This window comes from Pseudoliparis swirei, chromosome 7 (genome assembly GCF_029220125.1).
Source record: "Pseudoliparis swirei isolate HS2019 ecotype Mariana Trench chromosome 7, NWPU_hadal_v1, whole genome shotgun sequence".
Lineage (NCBI taxonomy): Eukaryota > Metazoa > Chordata > Actinopteri > Perciformes > Liparidae > Pseudoliparis > Pseudoliparis swirei.
The window spans coordinates 25,100,440-25,123,032 of NC_079394.1; the positions used below are offsets into that span (position 1 = coordinate 25,100,440).

General features: G+C 44.6%; 2 protein-coding genes across 5 annotated transcripts; both read left to right on the forward strand.

Annotated features, from left to right (window-relative positions):
- The first annotated feature begins 985 nt into the window (after positions 1 to 985).
- LOC130197366 (zinc finger protein 335-like) lies at positions 986 to 14,418 on the forward strand. 2 transcript variants are annotated; one of them, XM_056420018.1, is made up of 4 exons: positions 986 to 1,659; positions 2,698 to 2,774; positions 3,161 to 3,275; positions 11,078 to 14,418. In XM_056420018.1, the coding sequence occupies exons 1-4, from the start codon at positions 1,356 to 1,358 to the stop codon at positions 12,091 to 12,093; spliced, it is 1,512 nt and encodes a 503-aa protein (XP_056275993.1). In that variant the 5' UTR covers positions 986 to 1,355; the 3' UTR covers positions 12,094 to 14,418. The 2 variants fall into 2 exon arrangements, with proteins under 2 accessions (XP_056275993.1, XP_056275994.1); XM_056420019.1 differs by having other exon boundaries at positions 3,164 to 3,275.
- A 2,153-nt stretch (positions 14,419 to 16,571) lies between these two features.
- LOC130197365 (creatine kinase U-type, mitochondrial-like) lies at positions 16,572 to 22,337 on the forward strand. 3 transcript variants are annotated; one of them, XM_056420016.1, is made up of 10 exons: positions 16,572 to 16,776; positions 18,215 to 18,383; positions 18,695 to 18,893; positions 18,987 to 19,082; positions 19,191 to 19,412; positions 19,527 to 19,612; positions 20,593 to 20,716; positions 20,985 to 21,119; positions 21,196 to 21,321; positions 22,057 to 22,337. In XM_056420016.1, exons 1-10 carry the CDS (start codon positions 16,587 to 16,589, stop codon positions 22,171 to 22,173), a joined length of 1,464 nt encoding a protein of 487 aa, XP_056275991.1. In that variant the 5' UTR covers positions 16,572 to 16,586; the 3' UTR covers positions 22,174 to 22,337. The 3 variants fall into 3 exon arrangements, with proteins under 3 accessions (XP_056275991.1, XP_056275992.1, XP_056275989.1); XM_056420017.1 differs by having other exon boundaries at positions 21,196 to 21,341; positions 22,057 to 22,145; XM_056420014.1 differs by having other exon boundaries at positions 18,987 to 19,412.
- The last annotated feature ends 256 nt before the right edge of the window (positions 22,338 to 22,593 follow it).

The following is a 22,593-nucleotide window of genomic DNA, read 5'->3' on the forward strand; positions in this document are numbered from 1 at the left end:
AAAGGAGCTGAGAGCAAGACTGTGTGTCTTTCTATCAGAGACCAACTCCAAAGAATCACTGGAGCTCAAGTTTTTGTAGCGTCATTAAATGTGTCATGTGTTATTTGAGTTGAGAGTATTTTTTTTATTCTGTCTCAAATGAATAAATATGTATGAATGATTGTTTATCAAACCTTGGTTGAGAAAACCTTTTGAGACTTGGGCTGCGCTGGAATCAGGTATTTACCGACCTTTCAATGTCATTACACTTTAGATGAGGTCACACAAAATACCGAACTGACCTGAATTAATCATGAATGTCAGTATGAATAAGTGTTTATAGAACATCTATTAACACTCCCTCTGCAAAACTGCATCTCTAAATATGTGTATAAATGTATAAATGCATGCAATCATTTACATTCACTTTATTTACCTTGTTGACAACTACTAAATATATTTCTTTTATCAATAGAATACTTTTGAAATGTGGAATTAGCTATTGAAATACAATCATTAAACATGTTATATATGAGCTTATTAATCAAGAATAAAAACATGTATAGATATGTTTATTAATTGAACATTAATGTGTATACATGTAGTATCAATCCTTTATTAATAATGATTGAATTATTTACTCATACTTTATTGGTTTAAATCATAGTTATTATAAAGGGTTACCAATAGGTTAAATGCAACACACGGTTTTGTAAGAATCTAGAAGTTTTGGCTAAGAAATGAGCCAATGTTTTATAATCTGGAGAATAGCTCTGCCATTTCTTCTCCACTTTTCTCTCTTTTTTAAAAACATTAGTTATAATGTAAGTCACGTGAGGGCGATGATGCCTGAGCATCGTGCGTGTGCGTGTGCAGACACAAACTCCATCCGAAGCCCTTTTCCGCTGTTAAAGCCCCTAACAGCTCGTGAAGCTGAGATCACGCGCCGCGCCGTCATCAGAAGCAGACGTCGCTTAACGTGACGCTTCCGTCTTCTCTAAAAAAATTAAATTAAATAAAAAGCACACACACACATTTCCTCGTTTCCTCTCTCCTCGCGTGGTTCCCTCACGTAAAAGACGCAAAGTGGGGGAAACGAAAGTGCAAATCGAGACAGACGAGAAAGGCGCACTTCGGACACGGCTGCCTGTGTGAAGTGATGCTGAACAACAAACTGACATCATCAAAACGCGACTCTCGCACCCAGAAGAGCCCAACACATCCTAGAGGACATTAAAACAACCAAAACAAGACGGACCGAGTGAGGGAAACACTCACGAGTCACATATCGGTGCGGGGATCTGCAGCAGCAGCAGCAGTCGTGTGCCGCGCGCATCTGTCCGCCCGTTCAGGAGCAGAGACGGACGGGCCTGGCGATGATGATGATGGTGGACTGCGTTGGCTTCCAGGCGCAGATCGCCTCGATCATCGAGATCCTGGCGAATTCGGCCGTGGCGGAGATCTGCAAACTGGTGGACGACGGCTACGCCGCGCTGCGCTCCCAGATGGACCGGGAGCGCGACAAGAGCGAGAGGGAGAACGACGCGCTGCGGAGGAAGCTGCGGGAGATCGACGTGAAGATGCGCAGCCACGAGAGGAAGATGAGGAGACGGAGTCCGCGGGAACAAACGCACGCCGTTCATTGTAGGCCCTCTGAAGGCACGGTGGTAATAGAAGAAGGTAAAGGAAACATTCAGACAGTTTAAAAGGCAGAGGCTACCACCATCATCTTCATCATCATCATCACATCATCATCATGGGAGAGAGTCATGACACACAGCAACGTCGTTACGTGGTTGTTGATGTCTTTAATCTCAATGAGATCACACAGTTGCTTTAACTGCTGTCATGACTGATATTAAAAACACACACACCACCTCTATGGTGCTTATATCACATGGCAATGCACTGTGTGGCAGGGCTGGCCGTTCTAGTGCAGTTATGTTCAGTCATGTTTTTTAAATATATATATATATCTGTCAAAGTTGAAGTCACGTGTACACTGGATGTGTTATTAGCGGCTCCTGTTCATACTGAAGCCAATATGAGGATTTGGCCGTCTGAGTTAGACTACTTAAGTGGCCAAATCCTGTCTTCAAGAACAGTTGGTTCAGGAGTGTGACTCTAATCAGCATTGTCAGCAGCGGTAATTATTATTTTTCCAACTGCTGATTTCTTTTATGGGATCGGGATGCACGAAAAGTTTAAAAAGAGAAGGTTGAGCCAACATGACCGCTGGGATCCACAGTGCCTTGACTGATGCAAAAGGAGCCTTACAGTGAGGACCATGAGGATTCCAAGGTTACTGATAAACATTGTCATGCTTATACAGCATATCCATCAGAAGTATGTGAAGTTGTGCCAGAAATGTGGGTTCTCTTCCGACAAATACAAACAAATACTTGTACCAATAGATTTGTTGCAATCATCGGCAGCTTTCAGGGCTCTCTGCTCCCATCAGCTGATGGGTGGATGTTTGCTAGATGAACGAAAACATCCTGCTAGTACTTGTCACTACATTTTTTGTCTTTTGCACTTTTGCATAAGAGACTATTCAAAATCGACCATAATGAGCATTTAGAGCTATGGGAGCCCATTTCACAAGCTGATGCATGTCTTTAGAGAGATGGCTGTATGGGGTAAATGATGACACGTGGCTCAAGCTCAAAAGATAAGCTGGGGACAACACAAACTCAGTGTTCTGTGCTATTCTTTCAGGAGCTGACCACCACCCGCCTGTGGTGCCGCCTCTTCTTGACACTTCTGTAGACAAAGCCTTCCATCACATTTCAAAGGTAAATCAACAGAATGATTTTCAACAGGAGCACTTTGCAGCCATTTCAAGGTGATGCTGTGCATGCGAGGCAACCATCAACCATTGTTCTGAGAACATAGAACTGAAGGCAGTAGAGATGGCACATACTTGTTGGTGACATGGAAACATTAAAACCACCACAACACACTCAACACCTGTGTTTTTATTCATGTTCATCGTGCTTCCCTCACAATTCTGCACAGCACAATGTGTAATTCAGTGGAACTTCAACGCGGTCTGAATGACATCATGGATGACGTGTGGCCGACATGTAGGAACACGGTCCACGGTCAAAGTTTTAGGTTGGTCTCGAAGTGTGGGATGAACGATGGATGAACCTGATAAAGGCCGATCTGTCATGTCAAGCAGGAGGACCCCATGCTGTTGCCTCTGGTAAAGCAGGAGAAAGAGGAGGGTGATGACTGCAACCTGGACCTCAAGGTGGAGGTCAACATCAGGGCCGAGTGTGACCGGTCTACTGGTGAGTGTTCCATTGATTACGCTTATGGTTTCAGTGTTTACCGAATCTTGAAAATAGAGATTGAGTCCATACACTTATGTTTACAATGTTTATTGTGGGAATAAATCAAGAGAGAAGTAGAGTCATTTCCTCATAGACTTCTATACAATCTGACTTATTTTTGCAACCAGATGTCTGATATTTTTAGGATACGTGTCAGGTTGTTATTTAGATATATTTAGTAAATTGGTGATGATTTACCCAAATGGTTGTGAAGTGAGACATCAACATCTTCCAGTTATGATCCACACCAAACTTGGCAGCAATCAGATATACGGTTCAGGAAATGTCAAAAACATGTTTCAAAAATATTCTAAATGAGTGGTTCTGAACCTCATTGGAGGTACTGAACGCTGCAAGCTTCATTAGCCAAACCCTTCGCGATTGGAAAAATAAAATATGATTTCTTCAAAACAGGTATATATTTTATTAGTGCACATAATGAACCATGCATCAGTTCTCCACAAAATCACTGCGTTCAATGAACAAAACCAACAAAACATGAATTTCACACAAAAACAGAACTCAATGAATATTTACTGCAAATCATTGTGACTGACTGTTGCCTTTCAGATACAAGTTCAGAAAAGCGTGGCTTCACCTCGGCAAGTGACGAGAACAGGCGATGTCGCCTTTTCATGGCTCTCTTCACCTTGAATTCAGCGAGCGTTGTGTTCTTGTATATCTCCGTGCAGCTTTAGGAAGGGTTCCTTTAGTTCTGCCGGTGCTCGACTAGAATTGCTCAATTTGGCCATTGACTCCCATCAAGCTCCTTTATACACGTGAATCCATATTGTACGTATTCTTCCAACCACTTTCTTTTTTTGCTCGACATAGTTAGTATGATTGCAGGATTAAAATAAAATTCACATATGACATATAATCACAACAGCCACAAGTCGACTACTGAGCGCACCAAGTTCCTGCAGCAAAGATATCAAATGAGGGCCAAGCGAAGCGTGACGTCACCAATAATACGAGCGGGCTAAATTTATTTTGCATAACACATTTGTACCACCTTTGCAACGCTTTACTCGCATGACTATTTGTGGTTTATTCTCGTCATTCACACCTTAGAGGGGGCGTGGCTTATCTACGTGGATTTACTCCGTGGAAACAGTTATTATTTCCTTCATCCACCATGGAATAATAACCACGGTAAATAACCTCATGGAAGGTTTTGTCATGATCTGGGGTTTGTGTCTCGTTTTGTGTCTAGTTTTGAAGTCCTTGTGTCGTCTGTCTCCCTGTGATTGTCTGCCCTGGTCTTGATTGTTTCCTTCTGTGTGATTGCTGGCCCCGCCCTCATTGTGTCCACCTGTGTCTCGTTCCCCAGTGTCCAATCGCCTGCACCTGCCTGTGTATGTAAACCCTGTTCGTCTCATTCCCAGGGTGGCTTCGTACCGTTTGGTCCACGTTTTGTCATCCTGTCTAGTGTGTGGAAATTAATATTTTGGTTTTTGCAGTTATGTCGGCATTTGGGTCCTCTCTCGCTGCGACATCCGTGACACCTCATGACAGGTTTAGTGTTTTGTGTTGATTGCCTGTTTTGTATTTCCCTTATTGGTGTTGATGTATGCCTTTTGATATTGTTGTGTATGAATCATTTATAGAGGTTTTAATCCACTTCCTCTCCAATAGATAAATAAGAATTTTATTTATAAAAGTAGGAATCACACATTTGTTTTATGTTTGAATGCGAACTTGACAGTACGGCCACGGATGTTGTTCCGGACTGATGCTCATTTATACATTTAATATAGTTTAATGGACCCGTATGAAGCTAAAGCTCTTGGGGTGGTGATAGTTTACCAGTTTTTATGAATGTATTGTCACCCAAAGAAAGAAAATAAAAGAGTAATTTCACCAGCAGTAAGTTCCATGTCACTTTATATACAGGGATCCGTTACAAACAATATTCCTGCTTTATACTTGGGAAATCCCACAAAACATCGGAACATCTAACATAACATTAATATCACATAGGCCTATGTATATTTATACATAACATCCCCCATAGGCTCACGCAGCTCGGTGACTTTCACCTCTACGTCTGGGTCCGTGTAGCTTTTGTTCTTTTGTTTTGTGGTTCATTCAAAATACCGTTTGAGACCAAAAACATAAAACAGACTCGTATGAATATCTGCCGCTTCCAGCGCTACGAGAGTAACAGCAGCAGTTAGATTCACCAATGACGTCAGTGATGACAGGCGGAGCATCTCACACGAATTGCGTTGGGCGGATGTTTCTCCTCGGTCTCTTCATCCAGTTCACGTCTGTCATGGACTTCGCAACGCTTTGGTGTGAACGCAGCGGCGAAGAAAAATGGCTTGTTGCCAAAATGTCGGCAGACAATTTTTTGACGACCAACAAAAACGGCCCGACATTGCTAGTGTGAACCGGGTTATATAGTGTGTGTCTTCGATCGAACCCAGGTTTAGAACCACTGCTCTAAATACCCATATACCCACACTTCATCTGACCACAGCTTCTGTGTGGTCACTCTATATTAAGCGGTGGCCAGTGATGCCCAGTCTCATTCCTTTACAGCTGATGCATGCATGTTCTCTCTTCACTGAGACATACAGTGAAACAAACCAAGCTCAGCTTTGGGGAGAGAGGAGATGAGGGACAAGAAGAGGAGACTAAAAGAAAGGGATTGAGATGAGAGAGGAGCTGCAGTTAATAAACGCGATGCCTAGTATAGGATGTTCAACACAAGCAAAAACTGTTTACCCCAGATATTCTTCGGACCACAGAGTGGAACTATAGGCTGAATATACCACCGAGTATACCTCGATAGCGTGTGTAATTGTAGTGTAAGAACATAGTATTATCGTATGAATGTGTTCTTGACAACATACACTTTGCTCAAGTTAATGTTCTGTTTTCTAATTAAAATCCAAAATCATTCAAACACAAAGACAAAATAAAGCTGTATATTATTACAGTAAATTGTTTGTATTACACAGGACAAAGGCCTTGAAGTAATGCAATAGGCTTTTAGAAGCGTAATAGGTCAACACTCGACCCTTTTGGACCCACCCAAAAGGGTTGAGTGATTCAAGATGTTGCAGAGGATGGAGCGGTCCCCACAATGAACCCCAGATGGCTCACTAAGGCTGTGCCTGAAGGGGTTAAAGAAATGTACTGTGTCGCGCTCCAATTGGTCGGAGGACTAGAAAGGTGCTGTGAAAATAAATCAAAGTCCTTGTCCCATTGGCCAGTGGTCTACCGTATCAAAGGCAGCTCTGAAGTCTAACGGGGTCGAGATGGAGCCTCTACCTCGAGCTGCAGCAAACAGGAAGTCACTTTCACTGAGGCTGTAGAGCTGCTGTAGAGCTCCACAACCAGACTGATAGTTATCAAAAACAGATGGAAGCAATCCATTGAGAGGCAGTAACTGTCACGCACACCTTCACGTATAAATGATTGTGGCAGCTGTGGAGGTGTGTGTGGGGTGTCTGATTGGCCTCGGCTGCTGGCTGAGCTGACGCCAATCGGTGTGTGTGTGTACCTGTACCTATAAAGGATCAGTAGGGACTGGGGGGGGGCGCAGAGCAGAAGCGCAGTCTGCGGTCTGCTGAAGAAAGAATGTTACCAAATATCCCAGTGTTGGCTAATCCGTGCTGTTTTGGGGGAAACCTACAGGTGACGGCATCAAACCTGTTACACTGGAGCCCAACGTGGGGCCCGCTGGAGGTAAATAGCACCTAGAAGGAGAAGAACCAGACCAGCGGGTTGGGGCAGATGCTGGGCTGGATCCAAGCAATGCGGCCGGACCAGGTGGAGGCTAACCGCCAGTTCCTGGAGGCCCTCACAGACCCATCGGCGCCGCGTTCGACCCCAGAGCCCCGTGACCCGTCGGCGCGAAGGCCGACCCCTGTTCCCCGAGACCCGGCGCTGACCCCAGAGCCCCGTGACCCGTCAGCGTGACCCGTAACCGCCCCGTTCTCATGGGGGGGGGGGGTAGATTGGTAATCAGCCAGCAGCTGATGCCAATCGGTGTGTGTGTATAACAGATCAGTAGGGACTGGGGAGAGGGGGTGAGAGTGAGCAGAGCAGAAGGGCAGTCTGCGGTCTGCTGAATAAAGAATGTTACCAAATATCCCGGTGTTGGCTAATCCTTGGTGTTTTGGGGGGAAACCTACGAGTGACGGCATCAAACCCGTTACAATGATATATTTCAAAATAGTCTTTGCTTGAGTGAGCGGCTTTAGGTGGGTCGTATAGTTGCCTGTTAAAAGTCGGAGGGAAAAGTAGCAGTCGCCGACCAGCAAATCATAATCGATGAAATGCAGGGAATGACAGGGTGCAGTCCATCGTTTAGAAGTTTAGGGTGAAGAATATTGAGCTGGGAAGATAATTTAATCTGAGAGACGGTGGTTTCAGAGCTGAAATTGGGTCAGCACTGCATCGTTAGAGAGTGGGACAAATGGAACATGTCCGAAACCACCAGAGTCCTCATATCCTCCAACTTATTCTTATAATTTTAAAACCCCTCCTCTCTTTCAGGGCTCGGTGTTTGATGAACCGTTCATAACAGAATTAACCACTTTAAATAAAATGTTTTACAAGTCAAATATACATAAAAGAATGTTTGAAAATGTATTTGGAGAAACAGGCTGAGCTTGCCTCTTAAACTTCTATCTGATAGTTTATGATTCAACTATGATGTTGAGGGATACTAATAACCTCTTAGCCTTGAATAAACATCCGGCTCTTCTGCATTGTCTCTCGAGGGCGAGTGTGCTCATTGAATCATGGAAAACATGTTTGCTTTCTGATTTGCGGAGGAGCAATATGGCCAAGGAGTGGGAGGCAGCTATATTGTTCAGAGTTAGAGATGGCATCACGCCGTTGTTCAGACAAAAAAGCGCTCCAGGTTAAAATAGTTGCCGTCAACACAACTTTATTTATTCATGGTTTAATTATACAACTTTATTTATTCATGATTTAATTATACAGGGACAGATGCAGTATACTTCTGACAAACTGAGAACCGCAATCCGATGCAATCCTCGACTGTCACACATTCTCCATTATACAGGTTCGCCATGACGAACCTGTATAATATCGTGTTCACCTCGTTCTGATTGCAACAATCAGTGTTTAAACCGTCTGTAAACCTGTATCGCTGCATGATGGATGCATTGTGAATGGAAGAAAGGTGGGGCTGAGTGTTCACTGACCAACTCTTCACATTAAAGAACCTCATTTCCGCATTGACCGTGACTGGGTGAACGTGGCCGTGCAGAGGGCGGGACGTGAGGCTCGTCCACATTTCCAACATTTCACAAGAGGAAATTGGGCACTAGCAGGTTTGCACAAAGTGTTGTACTGGTTTGCCACTGTCGCCTCACAGGGTTGATCCCCAGTCTTGGCCGGGCCTTTCTTTGTGGAGCTTTGCATGTTTGGTTTCCCGCCACAGTTTCCATTGCGAAGTCAAGCAATGCAAGGGAGGAGCAGGTGTACTGTAGCACAGGGGTGGGCAAACTTTTGACTGCTTGAGCCCTGTCTTTCTAAAAAAATGGGACAGGCCGCCAGGAGCATTTGGACAATAATGTAATTTATTAAAACCTTTAGACTGATTTTGTATTTGTTTCAATTAAAGGTCAAAAGTAAAGAATCAACATTTACTAAAAAAAGATCAAGGAAGCTTCAACATTCAACACATATTATTCATTATTAACAAAACCAATATAAAATAATGTTTAATTATTTTAAATAATGAATGGATTGTCATTGTCCTCTCTCTATTATATATTGAAGCACATTTCCTCAAAATTGTCCTCAAGGATAAAGCCCTAAAGAAAAAAAGAAAAAGAAAAGTTAAATTCTTTTTTTAAATCTTTTCTTTCTCTCTCTACTCAAAAACTGGACCTCTTGTGGACCAACTTTTTTTTTTTTTTTTATTGGGGTTCCAAAAGGCAGTAAAAAAGTGAAAGCAGTGAATACAATGAAATATATGCTAGATAAAAAATAAATGTGGTTTGTCAATTTAGTAAAATTATGTTTTTTGTCACATTCACACAATGATAAAAATGATAAAGATAAAGCTAAGATAAAGGTAAATAAAATGAGTTGCAACAAAATTTTTTTTTAAATAATTTTTTTTTTTTAAATAAATATTTAAATTACATAAATAAATTTACAAAATAAACACAACATACAAAACACTATTATTATTAACATATTACATATAACTTTACAATATGTCTCACTTAGATACGGTTGGCTCTGGCTGGGAGCTATGTCTGCTGGCCGGGTGGTGGAGCTGCAGGGTGAGCTGGTGCAGGAGCTGCAGGAGGTGTGCAGGATAGCAGCTGCACATGACTGTAACACGCAAGACTGAGAGTCTGCCGTAACAGTGAGAACGGACACCCACCGGTCTTATTGTGGACCTCTCTGCGTGGCTCGATCTCTTCTGGCTCTGGGTTCCTCCTGGCTCCTGCTCTCACTTCCTCAGCTAGCCAGCAGCTCCAAATCACTGTCACTGGCGTTGGTCACCCCTGTGGTATTTACTGTGTGTTCATTGGTGAGTTGACAATGTTGTGATTTACAACGTGTTGATGAAAATGTTGACAAACACTGACAGACAAACTTCACTTTCCGTTCACAAGGGTGACTTCGGTACTTTCTGCTGGCCGGCACGCGAAGCCTATTGAAAAAAGCTAATCGGTCGGATGTGGGCTTAAGCGGGATGTAACTCAACGTGGTGTGTGTGGCACACGTGGTTGCAGCATCACACTACCCATGACTCAGTCACATGGTACAACACACTCCATAAAAGCCATGAGTATCCTGCAGTCGTCCAGTGATGAATGGGCACATATAATGCCATGGAAGTATCCTGCAAAGACCAGAAGATGAATGGAGCCGCAGATGAACACCACTACCAAGATACGAGAAAATGACAGGTGGATAGTGACCAATGCCTTGTTGAATTTACAGTTTGCTACAATGAGCAACTGATAACCGAAGGGGATTAACAGGTCATGCTGCAAAAATAATACAAGTTGATGTTGCGGCTCTCACCACCTCTGATGTGGGGTATCAGCACATGGAATCCTTCAGAAGTAAAATGTAGTTCTAAAAATATCTCCAGCCAACATGTCGGACCAGATGCTGGAACAGAAGGCACATAGAGGCCGGCGTGTTGGCCGATCAGTTCAACCTGTAACACTAAACACCAGAGACGAGAGGCCCAGAAGAACGAGCTGTGCCAACTGGTGGCCTTTTATAATGCGGCTCCTGATTAGGGAAGTAGTTGGGGGAGGAGCCAGCCCCAAGGGCTGCGTTCACCAACACCGCATCATATGCTGCGTTCACTGGCAGGAGGCAGCATTCCCCACCACACATTACCTCTGGAACTAGCCCATGGGCCGTGCCTTGGGTGAGATGGATCATGCTGGTATTTTGTTTGATAAATAAAAAATACACTCCCATTCCTAAAAATGACTTCATCAGTAAATGCAAATTGTAACCAGGGACTGAAGGAGTTTTTCTTTGATCTTTCTGGAACATTTTATTGAAACAAAAACCCTTTTCTGAAGCAAAGGCAACAAATGTACAATGGAGAATATTCTGAGTTGTGATTTGTGAATATTTGTCCCCGTCGGTTTGATTTATAGTTTCTCCAAATTCATACTCTTCCTGTCAATGCTCATCAGCCCTCTCTGTCAAATCAGGGCAGTACAACTTTTTGTTTTATTAACTCTTTGAATGATTCTCTTCTTGTTCTCTTCTTTAACTCCACTCAGCCTGTTCCTGTTCCCCTGTGGATGTCTGTCCATCTTCAGGCATGGAGCCCGGGGAGGAGTCCCCCACGAGTGACATTGTTCCTGACACCAGTCTTACCAACATCTCCTGCACCACCCAGCCCTCTTCCTCGCCTCCTGATTCCACGATGGACCTGACCTGCAGGCCTCAAGCCAAAAGTAAAGCCACCACACCTCCGGGCGACAGTTGGACAGCCAGTGGTGGGGGGGTCATGGCCCATGGGGGCGTTTGCAGGGACCTTGCAGACGTTGCTCTGAAGCCAGAGATCCAGACAGATGATGCCACGCAAGATGGACTCCATCCCTCCCAGCTGTCGCCCCCTGACGACCCGAGTCCTGACCGCCTCAACAGTCTGGGCCTGGACCTAGCTTGGATGCAGGAGAGGGTCAGCCATCTTGGTGCAGCGTATGCAGTAGCGCAGCTGGGTTTGGGGAACACAGAGAATGGCCACCCCTCTGCCTCCTTCCCCTCTCAGGGCGGAGACAGTCCTGATGGCCCTCCAGCCATGCTCTTCCCAGGCGGCACCCATGAGATGGCTGCTTTTGCTGCGTCTCTCGACTTGGCCTCCGCCTCCGCCGCCACCGTCGAGGCCGCGCCACCTCTGCTGCCTCCTCCACCTACTTCCCCCACAGCTCCTTCTGCCACGACAGCCAGCCAAAGGCGGCTCTACAAGAGCGACTCTGCTGTCTTCCCCAGCGCCGCTGCCCTGGAGCTGCAGCAACGGGTGCACGCAGGGGAGAGGCCCTACACCTGCCCCCACTGTGGTAAGGGCTTTGCCCAGCCCAACAACCTGCGGGTCCACCTCCTCATCCACACGGGGGAGAGGCGCTACCAGTGTACGCTGTGCGGGAAGAGCTTCATCTCGTCCAGCCACCTGAAGAGGCACCGCACAGTCCACACGCAGGAGAAGCCCTACAGCTGCGCGCGGTGCGGACAGTCCTTTAGTCAAATGTGTAGCGTTCGCAGACACCGGCAGCAGTCCCAGTGCGGCCTGTAGACGGCATCTGGAACTGATCCTGCCACAGTTTGGGCTCTGAAGGGTACGAGGGAATAGCAGTCTTATGTGAGCCAGAACAAAGTGTCCTGTGGTATCATGGCAAGTTTAGTTCATGTTTGTCCTTGATCTTAGCAGTAATGTGTGAATTCAGTTTTTTTAGAGGCAAGCAAAAGGATTTTCACTGAAGCCTTCTCAGTCGTTACTCCTGAGAGAGGATCAGAGTAGGGCTGCAACAACGAATCGATAAAATCGATAAAAATCGATTATTAAAATAGTTGGCAACGAATTACTTATCGATTCGTTGTGTCGCGCGATTATTACGGCGCTCAATAAGTCACGGAGTATAAACAAAGTTGAGTTGAGCGCAGAGCGGCGCAGGAGAAACCAGAGCGGAGTGAGAGACGGAACGATGCGTTGTGAGAGCCAATCAGCGCTGAGCTGCTCCTGTGTTGATGAATCTAATTGGCTGCTGCTGCTCACGTGGCGCTGGATGCGGAAGTCATTCACGTAGTCGGAGACATTCATGGAGCTAAGTGCGCCTGAGGGTGACGTTATGACCCCAGACACCAGGGCGCTACATGTCACGACGTGTGTGGCATTTCCACAAGAGTATAATGTAGAAAACGTGGTTATTTATTCCGTGGCGGATAGCGGAAAATATTTTTCCACGGAGAAAGGCAACGGAGATAAAACACGACGCCACTCGCTCTGTGCGCTGCGCGTGCAGACAACATTTAACAGAGCGGAGCAGCGCGTGCGCTCTGATCGCTCTTTGAATTAAGTGTCGATACAAAAAATATGCCAAATCACATCGTTTTTAACGTACGGGTACTTTGTTAGTATCGCTACACCGTGCAGCGAGACAGCAGCAGATGTAGCGGACTAACATTCAAGCTAACCTAACTTCCCAAACGCTGTGGACGTCTGAACGCTGATTGGCCGAGACTCGACACGTCCCATCAAAGATGTTTTATTGTGAAGAGCACCACTTCACATTTTTTCCGCGTCTCACTGCAATCTCAACGGCAGCGGGCCAGGTGAACAAAATAATAAATCGTAACGCGTCTCTGATATTGTTCAGGGGGCCGGTCCACATGGGGACCACTGCTCAGGAGAGGAAAGCTGTCAGTCTGTTTGTGACGGTTCATCCACATGCTGACCAGTGGGTCTCCAGGACCTTTCCATGACTTTAAACCACATTTCCATGATTAAACATTTTGTGAAAACTCTGTCTATACGTGACAAAGTGAGAAGATGTAGTATTTAAAATAACAATGATAATTCCAAAGCATACCGTATATATACCGTGTAAATTAACATTTGAATAAAACAAATTTGCATTACTTTTCCAAATATTTTGGGATTTTATTTTTTTTAAATTACTTTTCTAGGCCTGCTAATAGCCATTTAAAAATTCCATGACTTTTCCAGGTTTTCCATGACCGTACGGACTATGTTTTGAATAAAGGGTTGAAAATTAAAGTTTTTTTGTTTTTTTATCCGATTAATCGATAAAATAATCAACCGATTAATCGATTATCAAAATAATCGTTAGTTGCAGCCCTAGATCAGAGTGGACTGAAAAAGAGTGCCTGAGACGGTGTTTTTAACACTTAATCCATCAGTTTGTCATTTATGGTTTTATTCGTGTTTACATGGCTAACGCACTTGGGGTCCCATTTCCCAATCTGTGTGCCTCCCCGATTCCTTTCCTTGCTTCCTTGCCCCCACGCCTTAGTCCCGCCCAAGGGAGTTGCGAGTGGACGAGACGAGAGGGGAAAGAGGAGGCGATAGATATTTAACAAATGAGACGACCTCGCCTCGGACCGTCATTCTAAAGCGACGACAATGAAATATGCTGCATCAGCTGTTTAGTGACACCACTGTACTTTCTGATCGCTGTCAAATGAGCACGACAGTGTTCATGACAACTTCTATATTTACCAGAAATTCAGTTCACAATGTTGCAAAATGTGACAAGAATATTTGGATGTCATGCATTTTTTTAAATTAACCCACACATTATAGACTTTATATAAATGTTATTGTGTGAAGCGATACAAATGTTCGTAAGAAAAGCACTATACAAATAAAGAGTGACATTTATATCTGACTTATTGATATATTATTATTATATATACACAAACACAGTCCGGTCTTTCTATATGACTTGAAATATGGCAAATTAGTGCTGAATGTAAGAGAATGTTGACATCATAATCTGTACTTGTAAACATTGTGTCAGGAATGTAGCAGTTGAGTTGGATGGATCCTACTGTCATAAACACGCACTGTGAGCATCTTGAATAAATAGAGTTGTACATGTGTAGAGTCCAGCTGTGATTTGAGGTCATCACCGCTGTGTGAGACGCCTTTTTTATTTGTTTACGGGTGCCGTAAAAAACGTCCGTAAAGCATACACCAGCGTTTCCTCACTCGCAGCTCCTTCCGGCAAGCCTCTTAGATCCTCGAGATGTCTTTGGAGAATTGGGACATTCTTCACGATGGAGCGCCGAGAACGACTTCTGAGGTCACAGGCCGGAGAAGTGAGGAACCGAGGAGGCACAAAATGGTGAAATAGTGAAATGGTGAAAGACCCCCGAGGTTCATGTTTCCCATGGATCCTCTTGGTTGAATTGTGATGGCAAGCAGCCATCGTCACCGTGCACCTGCACTGTCCACTGACCACCTGGTGAAACAGCTTTTTAAAGGCCTATATGAGGTGGCTTATAAAAACTGAGTTCAAATACGTTCACAGTTCATCAAATGTCAAGCGTATGTTATTAACACAAATTGAATCTTGCCTTATCCTGCTGTGATTTATTATGCTAGATTCAAATGTCCAAACACTTCTAGGTTTTGTTGCTTCTGTCAGGAGTGCTGACGCGATACGTTTTTTAATTTCTCACACTGCAAAAAGAGTCGATATCAAAGGAACCTGCTGGTGTGGTGTGGTCTGCTCGGTCAAAAGGGCAAACAGATGCACATTCCAACACCTCTCACCATGTCTTTGTGCATGTTGTTGTATTTCATGTAGTCAGACATACGTTGTGATGGAAAGTAGAATGTGTCATTTCTTTTGCTGAGCTAGACCATGTCAGCGCAGAGCATTTCTTAGTTTTAATTTCAGAAAACGTGATCGTATTCAGAGACTGCACATACTACTCGTGTGGTATTGATTCCTATAAAAAATATATTTATAGTTAAATTAGACCTTTCGCTGAGAGATGAAAATGCAGCAGGGGGCGCTATTTCATAACAATATAGTGCCACAACACACTGGAGGTTATAAGGAGGCTTTTCATGTTATCATAGTATTTAGTGGCACAAACATTTTTATTTAAATGTATTCTAACTTGCTTTTGTAATAAATTTGTTTTGAGTGGGCGGTATACGTCATGTGATTTTCCTTTGAGTGTAAGGATCTCTTTCTTTTACGAAAAACTAAACCATTCACCTGATCCCCCTTAAACACTACATTTCTAGACCTGTATTTGTGGGGTAACATGCCCACTGGTGTAATAATAGGAATATCAATGTTTTCAGTGAACAAATAAAAATAAACAATACAAATAAAACAGAAACCAATTTAATATAACAGAATGACCGGGACATGCATATGCAATTTGTATACTCTACCATGGCTGTGTCAGCCTGTGTGACATCACTAAAGTTAAAGTATGCACATATAACTTAAACATTTAACACTAGATACATTATCCAAAGTAATCGCGTTCTTTTTACTTTTAATTTGACGCTCCCCTTGTGCTACTGGTACATGAGAAAGAAGGGTCAAGGTTCAAGGCGTGGTCTTATGACGAAATACTACATAAAATCATCTCGTGTACTGGCCACCTCTGGTCAAATTGCCTACATCTTCAGTTGAACACGTCATGTAGCTCTGTAGTATAATATATCACAATATCATGTGATCAATTATCACGTTTTTGTGTTTTCTGAAAAACCTGTAAAAATGACTTAGGCAATTGGTTCGTAACCTTATTGGAGCTAGTGAACCCTGCAAGCTTCATCGGTGCATAAGCCGAACCCTTCGTGATTGTAAAAATAAAATATGATTGCTGATTGGTTTTAGCAACTCAGCGCCGGGCAAATTGTTCACTTCGGTCTATCATTCCATTCACGTCTGTGCATTGACTTCGCAAATCTTTTGATGTGAACGCAGCATAACACGCCGAAGAAAAATGGGGAGTTACCCAACAATGTCGGCAGAAAGCTATACTGTGTGTCTTGACCCTTGCTGAACCCTGGGAGTGACTCGCCGAACCCCTTGAAGTGTCAAGTGGTGCTGTAGCTAAGACTGACTGGTCATCAGAGTTGTGTTATCAGTGTCTGTGAAAGAGAAAATCATTTAAGGAACATCAGTATAATCTGTATTGTGAAGAAGAGCATATGAAATTGCTTAGTGTGTGTGTGTGTGTGTGTGTGTGTGTGTGTGTGTACGTGCACGTGCCTGTGTGAAGAGGCAGGCCGACATGCTGAGTGACAGGATAAAGAGGATTGTCTGTCTGCTGCCCGGTGAGAGGCTAATCCTGAGCCCGTGTCCCCGTCTCTCCGATCCCATCTCGGTTCTTCAGTCTGCTCTCACTCTGCACAGCGAGCGCTCCGGACTGAAGGAAACACTCAGGCGATCCGCAGGGCCTCCTCTCTTCAGACAGACCTCAGGTGAGTCGTGGATTCTCCGCTCGGCCCTCTCGGCTCTTCCTCTTGCAGCTCTGTTTCCTGCCTCCGTGTGCACACACACGCTTCCTCCGGGAGGAGTAAAAGTTATTGTTGGTATTTCATATATTCCATAATAGATTAAATGCTATGATATAGTCTGCGATAGACGTTTGTGTGCACAAGTAAAGAGACTTCTCTAGTCTTGTAATCTTTCCATCAGCTTTTTCCACTTTGCTCCAAGGTTAAACACGTGCAGCCGACATAGCAGCCTCTTGCATTAGGGCATCTAATCCGCCTGATATTAACATGGACACCTGTCAACAACGGGTCCCTGGTCGTCTCCTGACAAACACGCGTACTCATTTCAGAGCGGTCAAAGGACACAGGTGGCACTCTTCATTACTTTCCTTCACCTGTAGTCTCGCTCTTACCCTTTAACCCCTCCTCCTGACCTCAACGTGACACTTTCTATACTGCACCTCAAACTGTCTTTAACGTGTCTGTATTCTTTCCACAACTCCTCTCCAACTAAGTTCTCTCTCTCTCTCTCTCTCTCTCTATGTTCTCTTCCTGCTCATCTTGTGTAAATTCAGATGACCAGCTCACGATGTCAGAAAGGATCATATGTTGTCCTGTCCTTTGGCCAACTCTAAACAGGCTCACATCACTGTGTTGCGTGTGTGTGTGTGTGTGTCGGCTGTTTTTCACCCATAGCCTAAGACAGATAATAATAAGTAATGTGCATAGAGCCGCATCTCAATATAATATGGGTGTATTTTGCCGTTGAAGGTGCGTTGTCTCGATACTGACAGGTGTTACATAACCGTGACATGTCTCTCTCAGTAACTAATCACAAATCATCGAATCACCTGAGCTGGCTGCTCGCCTGAGGAGACCAATCGGAAGGCTTCTGTCTGCTTCTAGAATAATCTACACCGACTGCAGCCCTATCTGTCACTTAAGCGTTTGATTACAGTAATGCAGGTTAATGCAGTTACCTGTGAAGATGTAACTTATGTAACGTATTACCCAAATCCGTCCGTGTCCTCAACAACTGCATCACTTCAAGACTTACGTTTCTACTTCAAGGTGTTTCCGTCTCAGCACATCGGTCACGGAGCAACAGATACAAAAAGTTAAATATATGTCAAGTGCTGCAGTATTTGTCATTTAAATACAAAAGCCACAATCACTGCTATTTCTAAAAGTGTAGTAATGACTCACTGCAATAAAAAAAGTGCACTGCAAATGCTTTGTTTGCTACAACCTTAAACAATGCTCTATTCTCTCCACCTTTTTTGAGAAAATATAACAAAAACTATTGAACAACAAATACCTCCAATCTGATTCCCAACTATCGGTTTAACCTGGTTGCCGTCTGTGACATTCAGGCAGGATGAAGGGCATGGAAAGTCAACTTTGCCCTCTGACCTTTCACCAGGTACAAACAAAGAGCACGTAACCATGGCGAACTCCTTCACCCGCATGATGTCCGGCCGTCACACGGCAGTGATTCTGGCCAGCATCGGCGCCGGCACCCTGGCCTCTGGATACCTTCTCAGTGACCACGTCGTCGCCGCTGCCGAGAGGACGAGGCTCTACCCCCCCAGGTACTCGTCTGCTCGTGAGCCGCTCCCACAATCACCGGGACGGCCGACGTATCGAACGCTATACGCTCTCCATCAGAGAGGACATCGAGTCAGCTGACCATTTACATGATAATATTTCAGTATATTGTGAGACAATGCATGCAAAAAAAGTAAATCTGAAATAAGAAACAAACACGTGTATGTTCTCATACTACTGAAGCAAACTGGATGTTTTACTTTCAATAATATTGATCTTCTAGTTACGCACGACTAGCCTATGAGCACGGCTCTACTAGTAGTGACGCTTCTTTGTCCTTCTTAACTTTCTACAGTGCAGATTTCCCTGACCTGAGGAAGCACAACAACTGCATGGCAGCAGCCCTGACCCCAACCATCTATGGGCACCTGAGGGACAAGAAGACCCCCAATGACTGGACCCTGGACCAATGCATCCAGACCGGGGTGGACAACCCTGGACACCCCTTCATCAAGACTGTGGGCATGGTGGCGGGAGACGAGGAGAGCTACGAGGTCAGAGGTCATGTTTGCAGTGAGTTGTTGTGTCTTCACACCTGAAAAAAAGGCCAAACTAAGTGTTTTTTTCTTTTTTCTTTTCCTAATCAGGTGTTTGCTGAGCTCTTTGACCCCGTTATCAAGGACAGACACAATGGCTACGACCCTCGCACCATGAAGCACCCCACTGACCTGGATGCCTCCAAGGTTGGCACACGCCGTGTTCTCCTAAGTCTTTGCTTCTCCGCGCCACGTGGTCGGGTTTTTTTTCCTTCCACTCCTTCGTACACTGACCAGACACTTGCTCCTCCCCAGGTCACCTCGGGAATGTTCGATGAGCGCTACGTGCTGTCGTCTCGAGTCCGTACCGGCCGTAGCATCCGCGGACTGAGTCTCCCGCCGGCGTGCTCGCGCTCCGAGCGCCGGGAGGTGGAGCGCGTCGCCGTGACCGCTCTGTCCGGCCTGAAGGGAGACCTGAGCGGCCGCTATTACAGCCTGGGAGACATGTCTGACCGAGAGCAGCAGCTGCTCATCGATGTACGTGCACAGTCACACACACACACACACACAATGAGAGACTCGGTTCTCTACTGTTTTTTTGATGACCTTTGCCCTCCCGTGTTTCCTTTTGTCCTTTTACCGGCCAATCAGGATCACCTCCTGTTCGATAAACCTGTGTCACCTCTGCTCATGTCGGCCGGGATGGCCAGAGATTGGCCTGATGCTCGTGGGATCTGGTAAGACGAGAGGAGGAACTCAGTCGAGAAGAGCATACTGTTGTTTTTGTAGCTGAGCTGTAGTCACAGGTTTCATCTTCACAGCCTTCACTGGTTTGTGCTGCGGACACAATAATAGAAACACAACTGCTAATCTGCGACCATCTTCATCCCATACCTCTTTTTTTGGCAGTTCATCAGTGTCTTATTTGACGACACTTACCAGTTTGTCGGGTAGGATGTTTTTTTCTTATTTAGGAAAGACATGTGTGACATCATCAGACACCATTAAGCGCCACCGCCGTACGGTACAGGACCAATACCACAGAAGTGGATTATACGTTGGATCACAATGGTTTTCTGTTAAATTATGCAAGAACAGATCATGTAGAAAACACTTTATATCCCCCAAAAATCAACTCCCTGCCAGATGTGTGCTTTACATGCGGTGCTTAATACTTCAGTGGTGGAATCCTAAAACTTGCGACAGGTGAATATTTTATTTTATTTCCTCTTTTGATGCCTTAACCCTTGTGTTGCCTTAGGGTCATTTTGACCCGAATCAATATTACACCCTCCCCCCGCCTTTGGGTCATTTTGACCCGATTCAATGTTTCACCCTCCTGTTACCTTTATATTTACTGACATATTTTACCCTTTGGGTTCAATTTGACGCCAGCAATTAAAACCTCCAGAAAATTATTAGAATTAATATTGTTTTCCAAGTTTAAGTGTGAGGCACTTTATGTTTGTTTGTTGACTACCGAAAGAACACCGACATTAAACATTGAATGGGGTCAAATTAATCCTAAAGCGGGGGGAGGGTGTAATATTGATTCGGGTCAAAATGACCCTAAGGCAACACAAGGGTTAAGGTATATTTAATAACACGCCTTCCAAACAGCTGTTTTTGAATGATGATCAAACTTCTGCAAATGTAACGTGGGTACAGATCTCTCAGCTCTGACCTGGAGTTTAAATTGCCTTCCCGATTGTCTCAGGCACAACAACGAGAAGAACTTCTTAATCTGGATCAACGAGGAGGACCACACGAGGATCATCTCCATGGAGAAAGGAGGAAACATGAAGAAAGTGTTTGAGCGGTTCTGCAGAGGTCTTAAACAGGTGCACATGTCTTCTCTGTCTTCTCGCGCAACCTTGGCCCGGTGCCAATTCCTCCACAAATAACTCATCTTTATCCATGCGGTTTATCTTAGATCAAAGTGAAGCTTTGGACAGACTTTTACAAAAGCATTTTGTACTGTAATAAAACATGAGGAGAAAGAACGACGTATATATTATAATCTCCAGTCCGTTGCAATAACATTTTTAAAGTGTGTTCCAAAAAAGCAAAAGTAAAGTCAAATTAGTTTGTTTTCCTTGTAACTTGTAGGTGGAGGATCTAATTCAAGAGAGAGGCTGGGAGTTCATGTGGAACGACCGTCTGGGCTACGTCCTCACCTGCCCCTCTAACCTGGGCACTGGGCTCAGGGCCGGTGTGCATATCCGCCTGCCCATCCTCAGCAGGGTAAGGCCCTCCCGCATCGTAGATTCCCCGTCTCAAACAAATGGATCGTCATGCGCGCGTTATGTTTATGATCTAGGACCCTCGCTTCAAAAAGATCCTGGACAACCTGAGGCTGCAGAAGAGAGGCACGGGAGGCGTGGACACGGCTTCCACCGGAGACACCGTCGACGTCTCCAACCTCGACCGTCTGGGCAAGTCAGAGGTAATCGGCTGACGGGGGAGGTAAAGACGGAAATGAGCTGCGGGTAAAGAGAGTCAGAGTCAGACGGAGGACAGCAGGTGTCTTGCTGTGAATAAACGAACCCACTGCTGCTCTTTAATCTGTAATCCAGGCAGGGATGTGCCGGGATTGAGATTAAAAGAAACTCCGTCTGATCAGAAGAGCCTCTCCTGCTCAATCCCTCACAGGCCGCGATGACCTTAAAGGTCACGATGGATTGTTACGATCAGAGTTGTAATTGGACTCTGTCGATCACGTCCGAGCAGAGGAAGTCCTGAAAGCCTGAACTCAGTGACGTAAATCCCCCGGTGTCAGTTGGACCGGCCAGCTGTCAGAGGTTATGGAGCTGGAGGGTAGGACACGGGGGTCATGTATTGTACTTCTACCCAGAGCAGAGAACTTCAACTTAAAGACAGACAAAGTTACTGTTTATCAACTACCTGCCATGTAATGGACAGAGTACTCGTGCAGTATTACTGTTTTTTTTTTTTAAATCACTTTATTGCATTTTACATTTGCTTCTAACGTTCCTGTCTGTATAATATTTAGCAAAATCTTGAGGACCTTTGAGCCTCAGCGATACATGTGAGGAACCACTTAGTTGGCTAAGTATCTTTGATCATAGGGAATATGATATATAATATGTTATATATATTTATTATGTTCAACAACTATATACACATTGACCATATGTTTTTGTACACTACGCATCCACAGGTGGAGCTGGTACAATTAGTGGTTGACGGCGTCAACTACCTAATTGAGTGCGAGAAGAGGCTGGAGAAGGGCCAGGACATCAAGATCCCCTCCCCCATCGCTCAGTTCAGGAAGTGAACGTCACCTCAGCTGGGAGTCCTGGACTAGAGAGAAGCTCCAACCGCTGGTCGTTAATCTGTTGGTCCGACAGAATATTCATGTAGAGCACTGTACTCATGTACGTGCACAATAAATGAATTACATGTAGACATATTTTAAACACAATAAACTATATTGATGAACTGAGTTGTATTATTGGAAGGTGCTTTTTTACTTTTACCACTGACTCAACGCGAATAAGTGAAGATTTGAGGAAAATCCTCTGACAATTAAATTGTTGTTTTTGTTTTTACTTCCTTGCAACTCCATTAATCATCTTAGGGTCACCACAAATTCATACTGTGATCCTTTAGAGAGGGCCCAGACCTTAGGCTGGGAACCATTGGACTAAAGGACTTAACGATAAATTGGCTTATAAAGTACTTAAACTACAATAGC

Coding starts and splice junctions, on each gene's coding strand:
- LOC130197365 (XM_056420014.1), top strand. CDS start 16,587: ATGCTGAGTGACAGGATAAAGAGGATTGTCTGTCTGCTGCCCGGTGAG. Junction 19,613..20,592: donor CCTGATGCTCGTGGGATCTG/GTAAGACGAGAG, acceptor CGATTGTCTCAG/GCACAACAACGAGAAGAACT. Junction 21,322..22,056: donor ACCGTCTGGGCAAGTCAGAG/GTAATCGGCTGA, acceptor ACGCATCCACAG/GTGGAGCTGGTACAATTAGT.
- LOC130197366 (XM_056420018.1), top strand. CDS start 1,356: ATGATGATGATGGTGGACTGCGTTGGCTTCCAGGCGCAGATCGCCTCG. Junction 1,660..2,697: donor CACGGTGGTAATAGAAGAAG/GTAAAGGAAACA, acceptor CTATTCTTTCAG/GAGCTGACCACCACCCGCCT. Junction 2,775..3,160: donor CCTTCCATCACATTTCAAAG/GTAAATCAACAG, acceptor TGTCATGTCAAG/CAGGAGGACCCCATGCTGTT.